Source organism: Ambystoma mexicanum, chromosome 8 (assembly GCF_040938575.1).
Source record: "Ambystoma mexicanum isolate Mex_15411 chromosome 8, UKY_AmexF1_1, whole genome shotgun sequence".
Taxonomy (NCBI): domain Eukaryota; kingdom Metazoa; phylum Chordata; class Amphibia; order Caudata; family Ambystomatidae; genus Ambystoma; species Ambystoma mexicanum.
The window spans coordinates 1,376,954,189-1,376,974,460 of NC_090929.1; the positions used below are offsets into that span (position 1 = coordinate 1,376,954,189).

The window sequence follows — 20,272 nt, forward strand, 5'->3', positions numbered from 1 at the left end:
CAAAGTTCCAACTTGGATTCTATAGATGATTCACACATGTTCAATAAAGCTTTTCCCTTCCCACGTGTAGCCAAGATCTTGAAACAGCTTTTTGTCATCGGCAAAGTCTAGTTCAATAAACATGTTGAAACTGTTTCTTTTTATCAACAAAGAGTATTTCAACACTTCATTAGTTTTCATAACAAATGTCTTTGTCAGGATATGTTGACACCACTTTAGTTTCAGTACTACTCAACCAAAGCACTTCAGTGACTCTTCAACTGCTTTCAAAAGAAATGTCTTTGTTAAGATAGTTTGGTAGCACTTCAGTTTTAGTACTACTTCATTAAAACACTTCAGTGTTTCTTCAACTACTTCTTCATCGGTTTTACCCCACCACAGTACTTCATATACTTCCATCTGGTTTACTCTCATGCCAGGTTTACCGCTACTAGAACTTCCTGCTCCGGTGTACTCTTAACAGAACCAATAGTCAAGTACCTTGCCTTGTGTACTCTTATGCCAGCCAAGACAAACCACTGCAGCTTTCTGTTTGAGTGTCCTCCCCTGCCCAAACAGAACCAATTGATACCAAGTTCTATGACCTGGTTCACTCCCTTGCCAGGTCAAATTACCGGTTCGAAATACTCCTGTGGTAAGGGTCAACTTCAAAAGTTTCAACAATGTTTTCTGCTGTTTACAATTCGATTTGAGAATGTCTTCAAGGAGAACAAGAATCACACTGGTGATATTTACTAGATCTAAGTGGTTGGCCCATGCAAGACCGGCAATGCGCCCTTCCTCCTGAACCTTTTGTATTAGAAGGGCAGCCCTCCTGCCAATCATGTTCTACCTTTTTATTAGTAACCAACTGCTGATAATAAACTCTTTCTCTCCTTCACACCTCTTTGGTAAGGTGGGTTTGAAACATTCTCTACACCTGGGCAATATTCTTCACACACACTGTGAAGCTCAGTTATTTTCATTTGGCTTAGGCAACCCTGATTGTTTATCAATTGCCTATACGTAAGCCTCTTTTAGCTTTGGCAATGATTGTTCAAGATCACTTCTGGAGATATTGCCCCTTTGTGTGGTTGGCTTTTAAGATAACTCACTATGCAGCAGACACCTCCTTCAAATGGAATCTTGGCAGTGTATGCCAACTACTTTGGTTTCTATCAGCTTGGTATGCGGCACAATCATCATCTTGTTTTATGTCAGTTCAGTATTCAAAAGGAAAACTGGGTGCGATCAACGGGCAGTCACAGAATGCTATGGGGTCACAATAGAATAGTGAACTCACTGGGGGTGGCGTGCGCATCCATTTGCTTCGCTGCTTCCAGCTCGTCTGCTTCAGTTCTTCTACGCAGTCAGGCCCCTTTTCCTTTACAGCATCCTGCATCCTGCGCTGGCTGTTTTTAGTGCCCTTGTGGCTTCCCCAGCGATTCAGTGCTCGTCTGCCATCACTGACTGCCTCAGAGGGGGGTCACTACTAGGTGTAGAAAGTTACTCAAAGGTACGCTTTCTGCTGCGCAACCCCTGCAGCTGAAATCTTGAGCCCATACAGCCCTCTCAGGACCGGCATTCAACTTCGCTCGCCTCTCTGGTCCCGGCATCCAAGCTCTTGCGTGAGTTCTTCCACTGCTGCTTCTTGGAGGCTGTTAAACCTCTCCAAGCCCTACTACTACTGCCCTCCTGCTGCTGCTTCGGCTGTCTCGCCTTCCTCCAACTTGGTCTCCTGGCCTTTTATGCCTCTCAGCCGCCCTCAGTTTTGGGTCATCAATCTTAATGAGCTGCATTGCACAACCTTTGCCTCTGCAGCCCTGTTCTTCATCCCAGTACTGTGGGAGTTCTGGGAATTCTGGGACCTGAAGTCCCTAACACAAAAGTCAGTTTTCTTAATAATACTTTCCCACCAAGTTCTTTTTTCTCCTTAAGCATATTTCTCAAAGGAGTATCACAAGGATAAAACATAAATTTGGTTTTACAGAGGATTGAGATGGTTCCAGCTTCCGATTGGTAGTTTTTAAAGACCTTTCTGTAAGGTAATCCTAAGACTCATAGGGTTTCCTATTTCTAGGAATGTTATAATTTGTATAAGAGCTTTTCTCACCCTTAACACTTGACCGGGTATACTCGTCTTCATCCACGTTGTTATAAGTAACTTTAGGGACTACCCGTTCTCTTTGACACCAGGCCATTACATGTACTGGCATTAATAATATTCCCTTCCTGCAGATAGACAGGTACCCCGCCTCATTCCATGCAGTCCTCCTGTTTCCCTGGGGCCCATCTCCTCCCAGGTGATCCTCACGGCTAACACCGCCCCCAGGGTCCGGATCAAGAAGCATCTGTCTTTCCCTGGACACCTGAGAGAAGACTTTAGGTAGGGTTTTTGTGAGGACTCCATAGGATTGATGACACATTGCTGCTTCGATTTACTATGCCCAGGACTTGTATGTGCATCTGAGGCCTCACCTGCAGTGGAGAACTTTGATATAATGTCCGGAAATGTAAATGCTTTCTGTAGAAATCCCTGTATCACTGTACAATTTTCCCCACAAAAGAAACACATTTTTGAAGTCGAATCAAACAATCCCACATGTTGGAAACGCATGTCATGTTACCTACATGTATATTTCCATGATTATGAAATGCAGTAAAACATCTTGCATAAATCCGAGAAAGTGGAATATTTTGTAAACGTAGAAAGAATAACTTTAGAAATGTTTTGCTTTATGGGATTTCATGTGACTTTCTTTCTTTAGTATTTTTTTGGCGGGTGGGCTGGGGGGCTTTGCCTATGTTTCTACACGCTTTAGCCTTTGTTGCAAGGTATAGACATACATTTATCATGTGAGAAGTGCATAAACAGTAAAGGGTAGTTATAAATAAAGAATTACATTCCTGAAATGTAACAATTATAATCTCTGTTAAGGACTTTTACCGGTGATGTTTAAAAAAAGAGAAGAACCTTACTCATGAACCCTGTGAGCCAGACTGGGAACATCATTTTCATTTCTTTTCCATCAATGTCCATGATTTATTGATAACAGTGTTTTAGTGGAATGATTTTTTTCCCCATACAATAAACAAATGTGTATTCCTCTTTATACACATTCAAACATAATGACAATACAAGCCATGTTTCTTGAAAAAACTGTTTTAAAAAATACCGTAACACATCTAAACTCCAGAAATATAAATGATTCTCTTTTGCATAAACTCTCACAAAATGTGTAGAATTGATCAATGTAGTCCATGGTTAAGCACAGCATTACAGCACGGATTTATACTATTAACACGCCAAAGTGAGAGATTTTACAGTGATGCAGGAATCGCCTTTTATCCTTGAATATTTCTAAAGCAGATTTATTTCCCAAAATGGGGCTGGGGCGATCAATACAATTTTTGGATAGAAAAATAATTGCTGTACATATGAAGTGAATGCCTGAGTATACACATCACGAACATATTTGACAATAGCTCGCAAATGGTGGGAGTGTCTGAGTATATGACAGTACAAGGCAAAAAGCTATCCTATACCTATACAAAGTCAAAACTATTGGTGTTGCCAGTGCTTCGTTTTCTAGTAATAATTGTGTGCAAGGTATCTTCACAGCTGTAGGAAATCCTTTTTCCTATCAGCTCTCACTCCACTGCAGCAGCTGCAAACCACGCATGCGCACATGTGGACCCTGCTTACCATTTTGCTGTGACTCCCTTGCAGATGTGGGTTTGTCAGTCAGGACTTTGTGCTCCATCGAAGTGTGCGGTAAATGTCTGGGTCCAAAAGTTGACCAAAAATCACAAGCCAACTGCTTTTATGATGCCAGAGCCAGGACTCTTATTTAATTCGAAGATGTTCCACAAAGCAATACAGAGATTCAGTTAAAAGCTTCAGAAAAACAGTTCAGGAAATGTTTTCACTGAACAGAGCCAGGGCAGATCAATAGCTGCTAAAAAGCCCACTTTAGTTTGTCAAATTAGGATGTAGAGGTTGCAAGAGTATTGCACTGGGATAATTCGAAAGGCAGGCGGAGCTGTATGATGTCCTTGAATTGAGATACCTTTGAAATGAATTAAAAGTTCATAAAAACACTTAGCATCAAATTAAAGTGATGTTTTGCTTCTGTTTCAGGTGCTAAACCCGCCCCCGGGATCTGCTTTGAAAGGGTAAACTCTGCGGGTGATCCTTATGGCAACTGCGGCAAAGACTCAGCGGGCTCATTCGCAAAATGCGAGCGCAGGTGTGGAGCTCTTACTGGCAAAGAAAATCAAAAACGCTGAACAGTTTCTTAAGCAATTGTGTGTTTTTCTGAAACACAATGTTTTTTCTGTTTCAGAGATGCTAAATGTGGAAAAGTACAGTGTCAAGGAGGAGCAAATCGACCTGTAATTGGTACAAATGCTGTTTCCATAGAAACCAACATCCCACTGCAAGAAGGAGGTCGGATTTTATGTCGTGGCACCCATGTCTACCTAGGGGACGACATGCCCGACCCTGGACTCGTTTTGGCTGGCACAAAGTGTGAAGAAGGAAAGGTAAGAATTGGTGTCCAAATATGCAAGAGCGACAATTATGTATTGAAAAATGCCCATCACAAATGGTCACCTTGCCAATGTTTCCAGCCTCTGACTTGCCTTTGGCATCTAGTGCATTTGCAAATGTACAATATCACTCCCTGGGCACCTCAAGCTTCCCTTTGGCACACACGTCCCAGGGGTCAACATTGACCTCGTGTAATATGCCCATGTGATGTACACTCCACTGGCACGGAGGCTGCAAGAACATGAAAATGCCGAATCATTAACTCTTAATATTGACTTTCAAGATTTAGCTTGTAGACCACAGGAAATAAGTTGCTCGAACTTCAAGACTATATATGAAAATGTTTTATTGAACAGAAGAATTGATGGTGTTGTGAAGATGTGCACCATGAACAATGCCATAATTAGCGTGCAGCATCTCTGCTTGCTCTCTGATGGTTTATTAAACGGCACACACAAGCCAGGGAACTCCTTCCCCTACAATGAATGTAGTGCACAATAAAACGCTTTTTATTTTTTAGTATACTACAGATTCTTTTTGAGTCGGCCTCCAACCCGTCCCGCACCCAACCTCCACAAACACCTCGTATCCCGTATCACAATGGTCTAGGAACCAGGCCGTTGTGGATCAATAAGACATCATAAATGTATTATTTTATTTCAAAGGAAAATCAACCAATTACAGCAGCCACCAATGTTGTGGCAACACAACATGTAAAAATGTCTACAAAACAACCAAGTTAAGATATACTGTCACAGTTACTACCTTTTCTTTTAATGGCAGAGCTGAAAAAGAACAATTTACCACGCAATGATAGCACTAGCGTTAAGCACACCCTCTGCAACACTCAATCCCCCAAACCTCAATTGGACTTGATTCATTTGAATGGAAGACAGTGGCAGGGAGTAAGAAGACAGGGGGGAAATCGGTTTTGGTGTGGTGCCCACAGAAACAATATGGTGAGCCAGCAAAGCAGGGTAAAATCTGATTTTTTGTTTGGATCACCAATGGAAGAATAGGGTTTTTATTATTTCTCACAACTGCTAGGGGAAAGAGATGGAAAACAGGGAATTCGCTTGCTTATGTTCAGAAAGACAGGCAGGGTTTTTAGGGAATACTAGTCAGCACACAAGATGAATATACAATAGATGAGCAATAGAAAGGGACTGCAAATGAAAAATCGTTTTTACCACACAATCGGGAAAGAGGAACAGAAGCGGAAAATCATTTTTTGGGATGTTAAGCTTAATTTCAATGGAAAAGAAAATGCAAATGCAACCGTTTTTTTCTGAGGCTGCAAATGACAGGTAGGCTCTGGGAAAGGGATTCGCTCACAACAGGGAAATCAGTTTTGGGTTAGGATAGCAACTACAAAGGGAAAATACAGTGGCAAATGGAAATTCGGTTAGCAGTGCACAATTTAAACACAGGGACAAATTCGGTTTTCAGACCACAATGGGATTAATTATTTTGAGCAACGCTTTATAACTATAACAATTAACAACAACACTGGGAAAAAGATTGCTGGTTTCGAATTCCACCAATCCCGATCTTGTGAAATTCAATGAGGGAATTCATTGATTTATTTACAAAAATACACTAAGGATTTACACAGACAAATTAGGGGTTTTTCAATGGGGATATGCTAACATACACAGGCAAACAATAGATTGTTCTATAGGGAGATTACTGAACTACAGGGACAAACAAAGGATTCTTCAATAGGAAGAGCACTAAAATGCACTGGCAATTGGGGGTTTCAATTGGGAATTTTCAATGGGGAAATATTGGATGCAATGCTACAAGAATGAAGGACTTCTGCAATTTAGTGTTGGGGTTATTGCTACTTACATAGCAAGCCTTTGTTTAAGGTTCAGGAAAGCCAGCTGCATCTCAGGATCTCTGGAAAGATAGGGCAGGGGTCTGGTCACTCCACTCTCAAAGATGGTAAGTTTCAGCAGCCTCCGTCCTCCTGTCTTTCTCCTGTTTCTGTCTCCCTGGTTTTTGTGTGTCACTCTCCTGTCCTAGTGCGGTCCCCTTTTTACAGCAGAAATGACATCACCAGTTTTACAATCTAAGGGAAGTACCCTGCAATAATCCCTGCCGCTAGCATTGAACATTTACCCTCTCTCTCTCTGCCCCCAGTCAGGATTGGCTTAGGGTCTGGAGCAACATCTGTCCTTTCCCATTTGTCATCCTCCTTTGTTCTCCTTTCAACTTTTTGGCAAAAACTAGTTATGTATCACAACTTCATAATTGTACTAGCAACTGCCATACTAAACATATTTTCTGTTTTAGCTGATCATGGGGAATTAGATAAGCCGACCGCCAACTACGTACAATGTAACATGGCCTTGTGTCACATTTTTGTTGTTTCTAGGAAATGCAAAACAGTTATAAAGATATAAGTTATTAAGCATGTCCCCAATTTCATTTTCCACCTTTTCCCCAACTCTCACATTAGTAATATGTTCAGATCAGCCAGAAACCTAGTCTAACCGGCAAATACAGTTCCCAAAGTCACAGGTAGATGTATTTTAAATCCCCAAAACCCGCTGGAAATTACATAAAAATGTTTATACAAAAATGAAATCAATCCACAGTATGGTTGCTGCGCAAACTCCCTAAATGAAAATAGTATTTTAAATTCATTGTGAGTTTTCCTGTTCAGCAAATGGGAGGGCTGCTTCATCCCGCACAGCCATCTATCCCCCTGGGACAGCTTGTGACCAGAGGTTTTTGAGTCTCTTCGAAGTTAGTGTGTGCTCTTTGAAGTGGGTGGAACAAGGATTCACACCTTTTAGTCATGTTACAGCAAAGTATGGCTTTCTCTTTAAGTACCTTGCTTTCCTAGCCAGCAGGCCTGAGCATTCTGAATTTTGACACCTTTAGCAGCACCACATTTTATTGCAGCGTCATTAGATTGGAGATGTGGCATCCAGCTGGAAGTGGAGTTTTCCTTTGTGAAGTTTTGCCCTCAGCCAGAAACAGGTTTTTCCAGAAGACTAAGTGTCTCTTCAAATGTCACTGGAGTTTTGTGGGTGAAACATAATATACATGGCTTTGGTCAACCCACACATCATGTTTTGCTTTCCTGACATTTTTTTGTGAGCAGTGATATTTTTTCCCATTTTGGCTTTTTAAAGCTGTTTTTATTTGCAAACACATGTGCAGGACGTTTTTGCTTTCATTGTTTAACAATCCTGTTTTCCATGTCACTGAATTCTTTGATTCCCCCTCCTTTTGTGAATTAAACTGCTGCTTGTCCATTGATAATGACAGGTAGGCCCCTTTCCATATGCTCTTTAACTTTGCATGAAAACAAAAGCAAAAGCCAAGCCGTTTTTGTTGCAGTGTTGAAATGCCTGCCATTCATGTGAAAGGGAATTCTGTTTGGGATCTTTAAATGCACCTCACATGCCCCCCCTGTTCTTTCATGACTCTTTGTTGGGGAAGTGAATGGCAGAGTGGGTTTTCTTAGGTGTAATTTTCCTTCATTAGGGAGCGGGCACAACAGTGTCCCCTTCTGTCTCTGGGTTGGGGGTATGGCATGGCACCCCTTTTTCTTCCTTCTTTTGGGAGTGGGCACTCCAGCCTCCCCTTCCCTCTTTGGGTTGGAAGGTGTGGAATGGCACCCCCTTTCTTCCTGCCCTTCCAGGTCCCCAGTGTTTCTCATCGGCCTCCGCTCTCATCTCCAGTCTGGAAGTTAATTAGATTAGTTCTCTAATAAAAATTTTAAAAAAAGGTTTCAGTAGTTTTAACACACATTTTTCCCAGAAGATTTGCAAAGAATTTACAGCAACAACAAACTGCAGTTATACAGGACCTTTTTGTTTCATAAACAATATTTCTTTTTATTTTCTTCATTTGTACAATAACACCAAGTAAATGACTCCCTGTTATATACATCTATATAAATGAAAATGTAAATGTTCGTTTGTTCAAAACCTCAAATCCCCGAAAGTTGTTCAACGATTGCTTTGAAATTGAGACGCAACGTTGCATTCGAATAGGCGTGTGCTTTTATATACCTACTATTCATAGATGTCACACCGTTGACAAGTAAAACCATGCATTTTTTGGGAAAACAGCACCATCTGTCCGACTTAAAAGCAACACACGCTATACTAAAGATTTTACTGCAAACCAGAACCATCCATTGGACATAAAAGCAACACACGCTGGCTCAAATAAGTGCCGAGGCAGCAGCAGAGCGACGTTCAGCCAGACTTTTGGATGCACGGTTACGAGCACGGTGATCGCGTTCTGCAGCTTCAGATCTGCTTCCAACGTGACAGGCTGAGAGTGGCTAAGCAGATCAGCGTCAAACACGACTCCGTGCTCAGCAATCACGCGATTACAATTGCCTTGCGTTCCAGTACAACCCAGCTGATGATTATAGTTTGAGCCGGCATGTTGTCATCGGCACCATGACTGAATTGTGTCCTTATTGGAGGGCTCTGAAATGTGATGGAGAAACAAAAGGAATGTGTTGCGTCCCCGGGAAAATTAAACTGATTTTTTCAGTCTGTCTAAACAGCCGAACAGCTTTAACCGCAATTGCGAAGCCTTCAGAGTACTTTTTGGGCATTGTCCCTTCAGCTTAAATTTCAGGCTCTATCCCTATTAAGCCTCAGATGAAGAGCCGTGGAAGGCTCGAAACACGTGTTAGGCTGTTGCTTGTACTAAACCTTGGACTTTAAAGGCTGTTCTTTCATACAAATCACTTGGACTCCCGATTTTTATTTTGTTATACTTGGCGCAGTGAAACAGGGACTTGTTTGTGTTGCATTGGGAAAATTAAACTGCCTCAACTTGGAGAACCGCCAGAGTGATTAAAAACTACCCACAAGCATTGTGTGTCAAAGACGACTCTGTGCTAAGCAATCACGCAATTACAATCACCTTGCATTCCGGTACAACCCAGCTGATGATTAGAGTTTGAGCCGGCATGTTCTCATCATCACCATGACTGAAGTGTGTCCTTATTGGAAGGCTCTGACATTTGATGGAGAAACAAAAGGAATGTGTTGCGCAGCCGGGAAAATTAAACTCCCTCAACTTGGCGAACTGCCAGAGCCATTAAAACTACCCACAAGCATTGTGAAATTAAACATATTACAAATGTGCGCTTTCTGTTTTCTTTCTTTTCTATTTAACCAGACTGAGCCACAGCAACGCGTTGATCAGGGTCTGCTCTTGAGTTCTGTAGAGCAGATGCTCAGTTAGCACAATTTTTCATCCAGTCATTTGCTCGAATGGAGACATTTTTGTCGCAGAAGATGGTGTAGACCTGATGGCCATCAGGACAAGCGGAAGTCGAATGCCCCAACTAGGCCCACAGTCCGCCACAATCTTCTTTAGGATGCCCACAATCATTTTATTGTACCTTTCAACACCCCTACTAGAGGCTTCGCTGTAGGCAATGTGGAGTTTTCTCTTTACCCCAAGTGTCTCCCACATCTTTGTCATTACCTCTCTGGTAAAGTGACTTCCTAGGTCTGACTCAATCCTTTGGGGAAGACCGAAATGTGCGAAGATGTGCTTGATCATCAGGGTAGCTGACGTTTCTGCCTCGCAATTTGTGTCCGGGAGAAATTCTACCCACTTGGTAAACAAGCATGTCACTGTTAACATGTAATTTTCCTCTAGAGGAGCGAATCACGAGCCTGATGAAATCGACTTGCAAATCTGACCAAGGCAGTGTCATTCCCCTTTTCTGTAGAGGAGCAATGTGTGTGAGGGAACTTGGCTGAAATTGCGCACACACAAAGCACCTCTTCAAGTATTGGTCGAGGTCCTGGCCCATATGTGGCCAGTATGCGACTTCTCGCAAGATTTCCAAAGTTGTAATAAACCCCCAATGACCGGCTGTGGCTGCGTCATGGGTGTGACTTAACATCAGGCTTCAGAATAAGGTAGGTACCACCCACTGGTCACATCCAGCGATGGATCGCTGTACCAACAAACCGTCTTGGATTTGGAACATTCTGGAAAACTTCATCAACACCTGGAGATCTTCTTTCCCGATGTAATCTGATTCGGTCAGAGGAAAATTCACGGGGTCTTCAATGTGTTGATAAAAATTCCCAATAATTGGTTCCCCTTTTTGTGCCGAATTAAATCAGCATATGGGGTTTCCTTACTCCACTGGGCAGCTTAGAGTTCATTTTGGGCAAGTGTTTGGAACCTGGTGATGGCAGCAACCTGGATTTCCCCCAACAGGGACTCGATCTCTATGAGATCCCTGTGGATGGCTCTGGTTTTGACCAACTGGTTAGCCAAGTCATGTCCGGTTTTGTCTGGTCCCTCTATTCTGGAGTGACCCTTGATCTTTTTCCAGTAGATGGTAATCTCCTCAGAGGTGACGAGATCATCAATGGCTTGTATTAATTTTGCATGTATGAGTGGTTTGTTGTTTTCACACAGCATGCCTCAGTTTTTCCAATTAATCAGGTGCTCCATGAACCCATTCCGGACATAATCTGAATCAGTGATTATGACCAGTTTGTGGAGTTGGTGTTGCACGGAAGCGAGGATGGCTTGATTTACCACCATCAACTCTGCCACCTGACTACTTCGGGGACTAATCTTTGACCCAGTGGGGGGCTCCGGGGCATCATTCACCCAGCCATTCCCAATGCCAGCCACCAGTTCTTTTTCACCGGTGTTGTCAACATGGTAAGAGCACCCATCCACATATACTGTGGGTATCCCCTGGCACGTGTCTTCTTCATAGACTTTGCGCAGGGAAATCAGGTACACCTCCATGTTGTCTTTGGTTTTTAGACTTTTGTCCTCAAGACAGTTTTCTTGAGCACAATTATGCAAGTCAGCCAAACCTTGTGCAAGGCGACTCTTCTTGTTTTGGCCATATATGACCTACACAGGAAAGCCTTGCATGGACAGAATCCAGAAAGTAATTCTAGAATTACTCATGTTCCCTGTCTGGATTCCGTCTCTTTGGAGATATTGCAAAGGTTAGTGAGGAGTCTCGACAATGATGTGCTTCCCCCTGGATGAATGGGCGGTAATTTTTCAATGCCCATACCGTTGCCAGGAGTGTCTTTTAACAATCGTTGAATTTTTCCTCCACAGAGGACAAAGTCTTACTCGCATACAAGATGACTTTGTTGGCCTTGTCGTGCTTCTGGTATAATACTTCTATTAAGCAAGTATTTGAAAACCCTGTCTTCAAGAAGAACTCCCTGTTTTTGATGGGGTAAGCCAAACAAGGCGCTTGTGAAAGGCTTCTCTTGAGTTGTTTTACTGCCTTGGATTGTTTTGGACCCCACTCGCATTTGACCCCGGCCTTCAATAAATGGCCCAAGGGTCTTATGACCTCTGTAAAGACCACTATTAACTTCCTACTATAATTAGTAAGTCCAAGAAGGCTTCTTAGTTCACACAGAGTTGTAGGGTCCTTTGATTTCAGTAAGGGTTCCACCTTTTTTGGCTGACGACTGAGACCCTCAGGGGTGATTTCATGCCCTAGGAAGTTCACATGGGTCTTACACCACGGTGCCTTCTGGAAGGACAGTTTCACTCTGGCTACCTTCAACTGGGTCAGAACATAGCGTATTTCAGATATGTGTTCCTCCACAGTTGAGCTTTTGATTAGAACATCATCTACATAGGCAAGGTTTCCCCTTTCACCCAAGTCGGGCTTGGGCTTGTGCAGAAAGATGTTAAATGTGTTGCCAGAGTTTATATATCCAAAGGGGGTTCGGGTCCATGTGTATTGCTGCCCCCCCAGAGGTAAAGGCTAGCTTATACTGGTCTTCCCTACTCACAGGTACTTTCCAGTAACCATTGGTCAGGTCAATGGCGGTACTACATCTTTGACCCTTGGATCTGGGCCAGTCCCTGATCGATGTAGGGAAGAGGCCATCGGAACATGAGGACCCGTTTGTTTCACTCCCTAAGGTCTGCGCAAAGTCTCCATTGGCCATTCGGTTTTCGTATCCCCAGTACCAGGTTAATAAAGGTATTGCTTCACAAATACGGGGTCCATCCCAGGGTCTGTTGGTATGGAGGTGAAATGTATCTCGGTGCTACCACAGTTGTACAAGTCCATGTCAAACATCTCTTGAAAATCCCAAAACACCTGTTTCAGCTTCTGCTTATGCTTTCGGTCTCACAGGCATCAGCTAGATTGATTCGATCCTCAACCATCTGCCTGAAGCCTGGAAATACCTCAGGTTTTGCAATTCCGGCAGTATTCCAGTTGCGTGGAGAGATCTCTTGTTATGTGTTGGCCTGGACAGGAGGTTTCAAGGAGGGGAGGCAGCCACTGTTGACTTGAAATACCAACTCATCCTTCCTGATGTTGCAGGTTACCTCTTCTCCCACCATAAGGGCAGGAAGCGTACACCAAGAAATTCCCCCCTTGCCGGGTGAAAATCTTTCTGAAGGTATGCCGTCATCACAGAGTTAAGTCATTTGAAATCTGTCCCATGATCTCATTCCCTAAGTAAATGGAGAAATGTTGGGCATCACCCGCCATTTCAATAAAGTTGTCTGCGCCCAGAGTGATACTCCTAGGGTCGCTGTTATCCACCAATATTCGAATCTTGTCGTGTTCTAGGTCAATTAGTGGTGTTGGGTTCAAATACTGCCCTTGCTGTTGGAGGTGATAATTAAAATTTTTGGTCCAGGTTTTGGAGGTTCTGTCCTTGTTTAATTTTCAAGGGAATGCTGAATTGTCGGACCAGTCCTGGGATGGTGACCTCTTTTCCAGTTTGAACTTCAGCTGCATACAGCAGCAATTGGGCTGACCGGAATGCTTTCTCAGGATTGTCAAATCCCATTGGGTTACCCCCCAGTCGGGGCCAGACTTTGTAATTAATTAGGTCCAAATTAATTGCGAATCGATTGAGAATGTCACTCCCTAAGTGAAAGGCAGAGGGGACATCTCTCACAAACCAGCAATAATGATCTATGCTTTTGTCGTCTATGGACATTTTTAGCATGCACCTACTAGGCAGGAGATGTTTGGAATTTGGAGTTTCCAGGCCCATTTCCCACTTATTAATCAACTTAAATGTGGGAATAGTCAGATCTTTTGGGCGTTTTCTGAATAACGCTTCACTGATGAAGCTTTTTCCATTATTCAGGCATAGTCTGGCGAGAACAGGCCCCCCCTCATTTTCATGAATGGGAAGAAACACCTGTTCACCCTTTTTCTGAATGTCAGCCAAGCTTAGAGCTCGTTTTTCATCATCTCTTATCTGGGAATATCGGTTTTCTTCAAATTGTGGATCGGTATAACATTTCAGCGTATTCCCCTCCAGTGTTCTCCTACAGAGAGTGCAGTGATGTCTGGGCCCTGATTGTTCATAAAATGGAATTCAATTTCATCAGACCGCTGCTCAACCATATGACATGTGCCATTTAGACTCACATAGTTTGTGCTCTGTTTTAGTTTTATTGGCCGGTTAATCTGTGTCCAGAGGACCTTGTTCACACAGTCTATTAGGAGTGACAACCTCTGGAGGAGGTCATTCCCCAGGAGACAAGGTGTGCCCTCTGGAGTGATGACTATTACCAGGTGTTGCACCTTATGTCACCCAATTTTGATCTCCAGATCCGCAGTCCCCTCGACTGAGATATAATTTTCCTCACATTTTTGGAGTTGTCCAGGAAGAGGTGTGTGGCGAATTTGGTGACTCTCCCCCATTCCTGAATTAATTCGGTCAAATGCCTTTTTGGACAGAAGGGTGGCATAGGAACCAGTACCAGCGCTGAAAATGCACCTTGGACCTGGACCTTGACAGAGGTATAAAACCTGCCCTCTCTCCCGTCAAGGGGGTAAAGGAAATGTGCATTTTGGGCCAATCTGGCAGTTAATTTATTTTATTTGGAACTCCAACACTGTGTGATCTTGGGCGGTTTTCTGTGTCAGAGTCTGGAAATCTGTAAAGAAAATTTGGCACCCAGATATCTGTGCGATTTCAGAATCCCTTTTTTCCCCTGATTCCCTGCTGTCCACCTTATCTTGGAGACAGTCACTTGAACCGGTTTGGGGGGAGGATCCCTCATTGATTGCAGAGTCATCTGGGTAACATGTTTGGGTTCAGGAATTGGTAGTTCTGGGTCAGTCCCCACACTTACCCAGTCTGAGTTAAAGCCTTTTTGTGCCCATTATTCCTTGGGAGGAATCCCCCCATCCCTGAAAGAGAAGATTTTCTTCCCTGAATCCTCCAGGGATTCTTCCCCTTCAAGCTGGATGATGCGGACTTCCTCCATGAAATGGGTTTTCGTTGTCCCTTGGTTTCTCCTAGTTTTCCTTTGTTCCCCAGGTTGCAGCTTTTCGTGGGTAGGAGATATGGCTTCAGGGTCGGAGGTTTTCTAGGGGTTTTTCTCAGGTGAAGAAGGAAGTTTCCTCTAGGGCATTGCATCCCCCTTGCCCAGGGCCTCCTCCTCTGGAACCTGTTGGTTGTCAGGGTTTTCACCCCATTATTGCTGCGGGGCACCAGACCCTGGGTTTGAGCTGTTCTGGTCAGCCATGTTCATTTGAGGGCCCTGCTAAGCTCTCAACATGTGACTCAGGTCTTGGGACAGACTTTGGACCTGGTGCTCCAGTTGGGACATCCTCTCTGGTTGGTAGGGGGGTCTAGAGTCATACCTTTGTGGCTCTCGGGAAGGGTAACTGTCCCTTCCCCCAGAGTAGCTTGGGTATTGAGGGTTTTCCTGGTAGCCCACCATCCTTGGTCTGCCTTATCCCTGATTTGGGGGTCTAGAATCCTGAAAGCGGGGAGAGAGAGAGGAGGATTATTCTGGAAGTTGGGGTTTGGAGGGTACCTAGGGAAGAAATGTAAGTTGTAGGATCGAATATTTCTTTGAAGGGAAGTTTTGAGGGACCGAACTTACCTGATTGGACCCCCCTCTTGTGCCGGGGGAGTGCATACATACCCCAAGATGGGTCTATTACCGTTGTATCCTGGGCTTATGTAGGTGACCGAGTCAGGTGACACATTTGTGGCATACCCTGCCTGGCTACCACCCACTTTGGACTGATCAGAGGGTCTCCTCTGCCTCTCATTTGGTTTATTAGAGGGAGGAGTATTTTTAGCCCCCCCCCATTTCTAGGTCCAAAATGGGGGTATTCTTCACCGCTGCCACCTTGGCAGCAGTGGGGGTGTTGGATGGTTTGGGATAATTTTGAGTATTTTTATTTTCCTCTGGCTTTTGGACTTCATAGATCTGGGTAGCCTGTTCTATTACCCAATTTAGGGTCCTTTGATTGTGGAAGTCCCTAACCAGTTGCGTCATGATGTACTTATGGAGGACATGAAAGTAAGTATTGATAAATTCCCTACTATTTGTGTGCACCCGTATAGAGGTCTGGGCAAATGCCAGCTTCAGTTCCTGCACAAACTCTCTATGTGCCTGATCCTCTCCACACTGCAGGTTGTAGGCTGCCTTGCGAGCCTTCCGAGGGTTCCTGTGCACAGAGAAGTGTTTCCAGCTGGCCGCCTTTTAGGTAGACCATCTTGAATGATCTTGATCCTCCAGCCCAGCAAAGAAGCTGGAGTATTCTGGGGAGAATGTCCACTTGACAAACTCCATGGAATTTTGATAATTTTTAATGCCAAATGACATCATCATCTGGCCATGCAGCTCCAGATTTGACCACACTACGTATTTTGAATTTTTGTGGTAGGGAGTCATGAAGATTAGGATGGCATTTTTCTGGCCGAATTGGGTCTTTTACAAGAGTTCACTTTTTTTTGGCAGCCTTCTTTTTCCGCTGCACTCCATTTGCCCTCAGACTCAGAGCTGCTACTATTTGTGGTCCACTCCCTGTCCTCTAGAATTACAGTCTGGTCTTCTTCCCTTGGTACTGTGGGCTCTCTGGGTCGCTTCCCTTGGGCTCCCCCTTTTGCACAGGGAGTACTCATCTTGCTCCTCCCTTCTTCCGGCTGTGGTGGAGAACTCCCCCCGCCACCTCCCTGAATGGGTGGAGGTTTTCAAGATGCTCTTTTGAGGCCTGATTCCTTGTTATCTGCAAAGTGGACCCAGAAGGTCCCTTTGTAGCCTGTGTTTCTGCCAGTTTTACTCCCTGATCTTTTCATCATAGGAGTCCTCCTAGTCAGATGTGTTTGCCAAGATATTTTTAAACCTAATTAACGATGCACGTCCATTAATATCTGCTAGGGACTGGCCTTCCGGCCTAGTTATACTAGGCCTAATTGAGTCCAGCTGCCTCATTGCATGGTTTCCGGTTCTTGTGAACTGATAGACATGAAATTTACAGTGCCTTGCGCATATAACGTGGTGAGTTGGCTTGATGCCCTTGTAAAGAGGGCATCGCACCATGGTTAAGGGTTGCCCTTCCATACCCTAACTGTTCAGGTTTTCTGAAGGCCTGATTAAGTCGAGCCATTTCCTTTCCAATCGCTCTGCTTTATCTTTCTCAGCCCCTATCTCTTATACCAGAGCTTTAGTAGCTTCTATAACCTTGCTGTGTGCCACTACTTGGCCATGGAGTCCCTTGTTTTCCTCACAAAGGGACTCATTTTATTTCTGTGAATCTTGTACTATCTGGAAATACTCAGACCTCTTCTGTTGTATGAGTCTAATCTCCTCACCCTGTGCATTGTTTGGTCTGTGTTGTCTGCTTTAAATACAATTCTACTTGCCTTACGTGTCCCATTAATTTTTCATTTTGTACCCTCATATGAGTCAGGTCCTGAAAACATAACTCGCTTTTCTCCAGGTTTGTCTTTAACTGGCACCCTTCCTGGCAGAGGGCATCTTTCTCCTGACACAGTGTGCTATTCTGTTCACTGAGGTGATCTCTCTGCTGTTTCATAGCGCTCAACATCTGGCGCTCCTGGTCAAATTCCGCTTGGGAATTGACCTTCTTTATGACCCGCTGGTTATTCTCCTCTTTCAATTGTTTAGTCTGATTTTGAAATGCACACATGTCCTCTAAGCAGGCTCTATTGTATGTCACTTGTTGGTTCAATTTTAGTTGACTCTCAGGTTCTCAACACCTTCCTGACACTCCTCTCTCAGTGCAGAAATCTGAGACTCTCGCTCTGAATTCATTTGTTGCTGTGGGGCTAACTCATCCTTCAGCTGCTGAATAATGGCTCCTAATTTTAACTCAGAATTCTGGCTCTGTAGCACTTTCTCCTCTACCTGCCTTACCTCTCTCTGTGCTTGTTCCAATAACTCAGATTGATTTTTCACAGAGGCTACACTCTCCTGGTATCTTTCTTCCATGATCATCATATAGAAGTAAATATATGCAGTGAGCTCGACCATTTTAATTTGCTCATCTCTGGTGGTCTACATCATATAAAAATCTGTCAGTGCTTGATGTAACAGGCCACTATACTGCCATAGATCCATATTTATAGAGGTCACCTGTTGCATCATTCTAGATTGGCAGGCTTCATGTTCCTGTTTGGCCCATTCACCTTTAAGGAACAATTTGGATAGAAGGTGCTTCCTAGCCATGTTCATTTATACGATGCTCACCTGACAGATTCCCTATGCCAGGGCAAAATCTCAACCCTGCTCCTGCCTAGTTTGTATTCACAATATTTTATTCAGACACACAGCCCTGACACTCAGGGTACAAGTTTGGCTTGCGCCTTCACAATGCAACCCAGCTTTCTATCAACTAAATATAACAATACCTTCAATGGGCTAGTCTGCTGTGCTACACTGTCGCGGGTGAAAACACTTCCTCAATCCCGGACTACGAGCCCCCACTTTGTCACGGTTTATTACATGGCACACAAAAGCCAGGGAACTCCTTCCACTACAATGATTGTGTCGCACAATAAACGCGTTTTATATTTTAGTATACTACAGATTATTTGTGAGTAGGCCTCCAACCCATCCCGCAGCCATCCTCCACAAACACACTGTGTCACATGGACTAGGAACCAGGATGGTGTGTATCAATAAGATATTTATTAATTCATTATTTAATGTCAAATGAAAATCAACCGATTACAACAGCCACCAATGTTGTGGCAACACAAAATGCAATAATCTCTACAAAACAACCAGGTTAAGATATACCGTCACAGTTACTTCCTTTTTTTAAATGGCAGAACAGAAAAAAAACAATTTACCACACAATGATAGCACTAGCGTTAAGCACTTGCCCTGCAACACTCAAACCCCCAAACGTCAATTGGACTTGATTTCTTTTGAATGCAAGCAGTGACAGAGAGTAAGAATACAGGGGGGAAATCGGTTTTGGTGTGGTGGCCACAGAAACAATATGGAGAGCCAGCAAAGCAGGGGAAAATACATTTTCTTTGGAGCATCAATGGAAGAATGGGTTTTTTATTATTTCTCACAATTGCTAGGGGAAAGAGATGGAAAACAGGGAATTTGCTTGCCTATGTTTAGAAAGACAGGCAGGGTTTTTATGGAACACTAGTCAGCACACAAGGAGAAAATCGATTTTTCGAATATACAACACATGGCAATGGAAAGGGAATGCAAATGAAAAATCATTTTGACCACACAATAGGGAAAGAGGAACAGAAGCAGAACATCAGTTTTTGGGATGTTAAGCTTAATTTCAATGGAAAAGGCAAATGGATTTTTTATTTTTTTTTACTGAGGCTGCAAATGACAGTTAGGCTTTGGGAAAGGGGTTAGCTCACAACAGGGAAATCGGTTTTCGGTTAGGATAGAAACTGCAAAGGGAAAATACAGTGGAAAATCACTTAGCCGTGAACAATTTAAACACAGGGAAAAATTTGTTTCTCAAACCACAATGGGATTAATTTCTTTTGGGCAACACTTTATAACTATAACAATGAACAACAACACTGGGGAAAAGATTGCTGGTTTCGAATTCCACCAATCCCGATCCTGTGAAATTCAATGGGGGAATTAATTGATTTACTTATAAAAATACACTAAGGATTTACACAGACAAATTAAGGGTTTTTCAATGGGGATATGCTAACATACACAAGCAAACAGGAGATTCTTCTAGGGGGAGATGAGTGAACTACACAGGCAACCAAAGGATTCTTCAATGGGGAGATGACTAAAGTCACTGGCAATTGGGGTTTTCAATTAGGAATTTTCAGTGGGGAAATACTGGCTGCAATGCTACAAGGATGAAGGGTTTATTCAATTAAGAGCTGGGGTTATTGCTATTTACATAGCAAGCCTTTGTTTAAGGTTCAGGAAAGCCAGCTGCATCTCATGACACTCTGTAAAGATAGGGCAGGGGTCTGGTCACTCCACTCTCAAAGATGGTAAATTCAGCAGCCTTTTCTCTGTCCTCCTGTCTTTCTCCCTTTTCTGTCTCCCTGGTTTTTGTATGTCAGTCCCATGTCTTAGTGCAGTTCCCCTTACATAGCAGAAACAACATCACCAATTTTACAATTATGGGGAAGTAGCCTGCAATAATCCCTGCTGCTAGTATTGGACAGTTACCCTCTCTCTCTCTGCCCCCCAGTCAGGATTGGTTTAGGGGTTTGGGGCAACATCTGTCTTTTCCCATGTGTCGTCTTCCTTTGTTCTCCTTTCAACTTTTTGGCAAAAACTAGTTATGTATCACAACTTCATAATTGTACTAGCAACTGCCATACTAACATATTTTCTGTTAAGCTGATCATGGGGAATTAGATAAGCTGACCACCAAATCTGTACGATGTAGCATGGCCACGTGTCACATTTTTGTTGTTTCCATAAAATGCACTACAGTTATAAAGATCTAAGTTATTAAGCATATCCCTAATTTCATTTTCC

At 43.4% G+C, this 20,272-nt stretch overlaps 1 protein-coding gene across 1 annotated transcript in view; it reads left to right on the forward strand.

The window, feature by feature from the left end:
• The window catches only part of LOC138473016 (disintegrin and metalloproteinase domain-containing protein 12-like), a 2,040,250-nt gene that overhangs the window by 1,635,585 nt on the left and 384,393 nt on the right, over positions 1–20,272 (forward strand). Inside the window, exons 13-14 of the mRNA XM_069611491.1 lie at positions 4,121–4,229; positions 4,326–4,524. Of these exons, the coding sequence (XP_069467592.1) occupies positions 4,121–4,229; positions 4,326–4,524 (308 nt within the window). The remainder of the gene's footprint in view (positions 1–4,120; positions 4,230–4,325; positions 4,525–20,272) is intronic.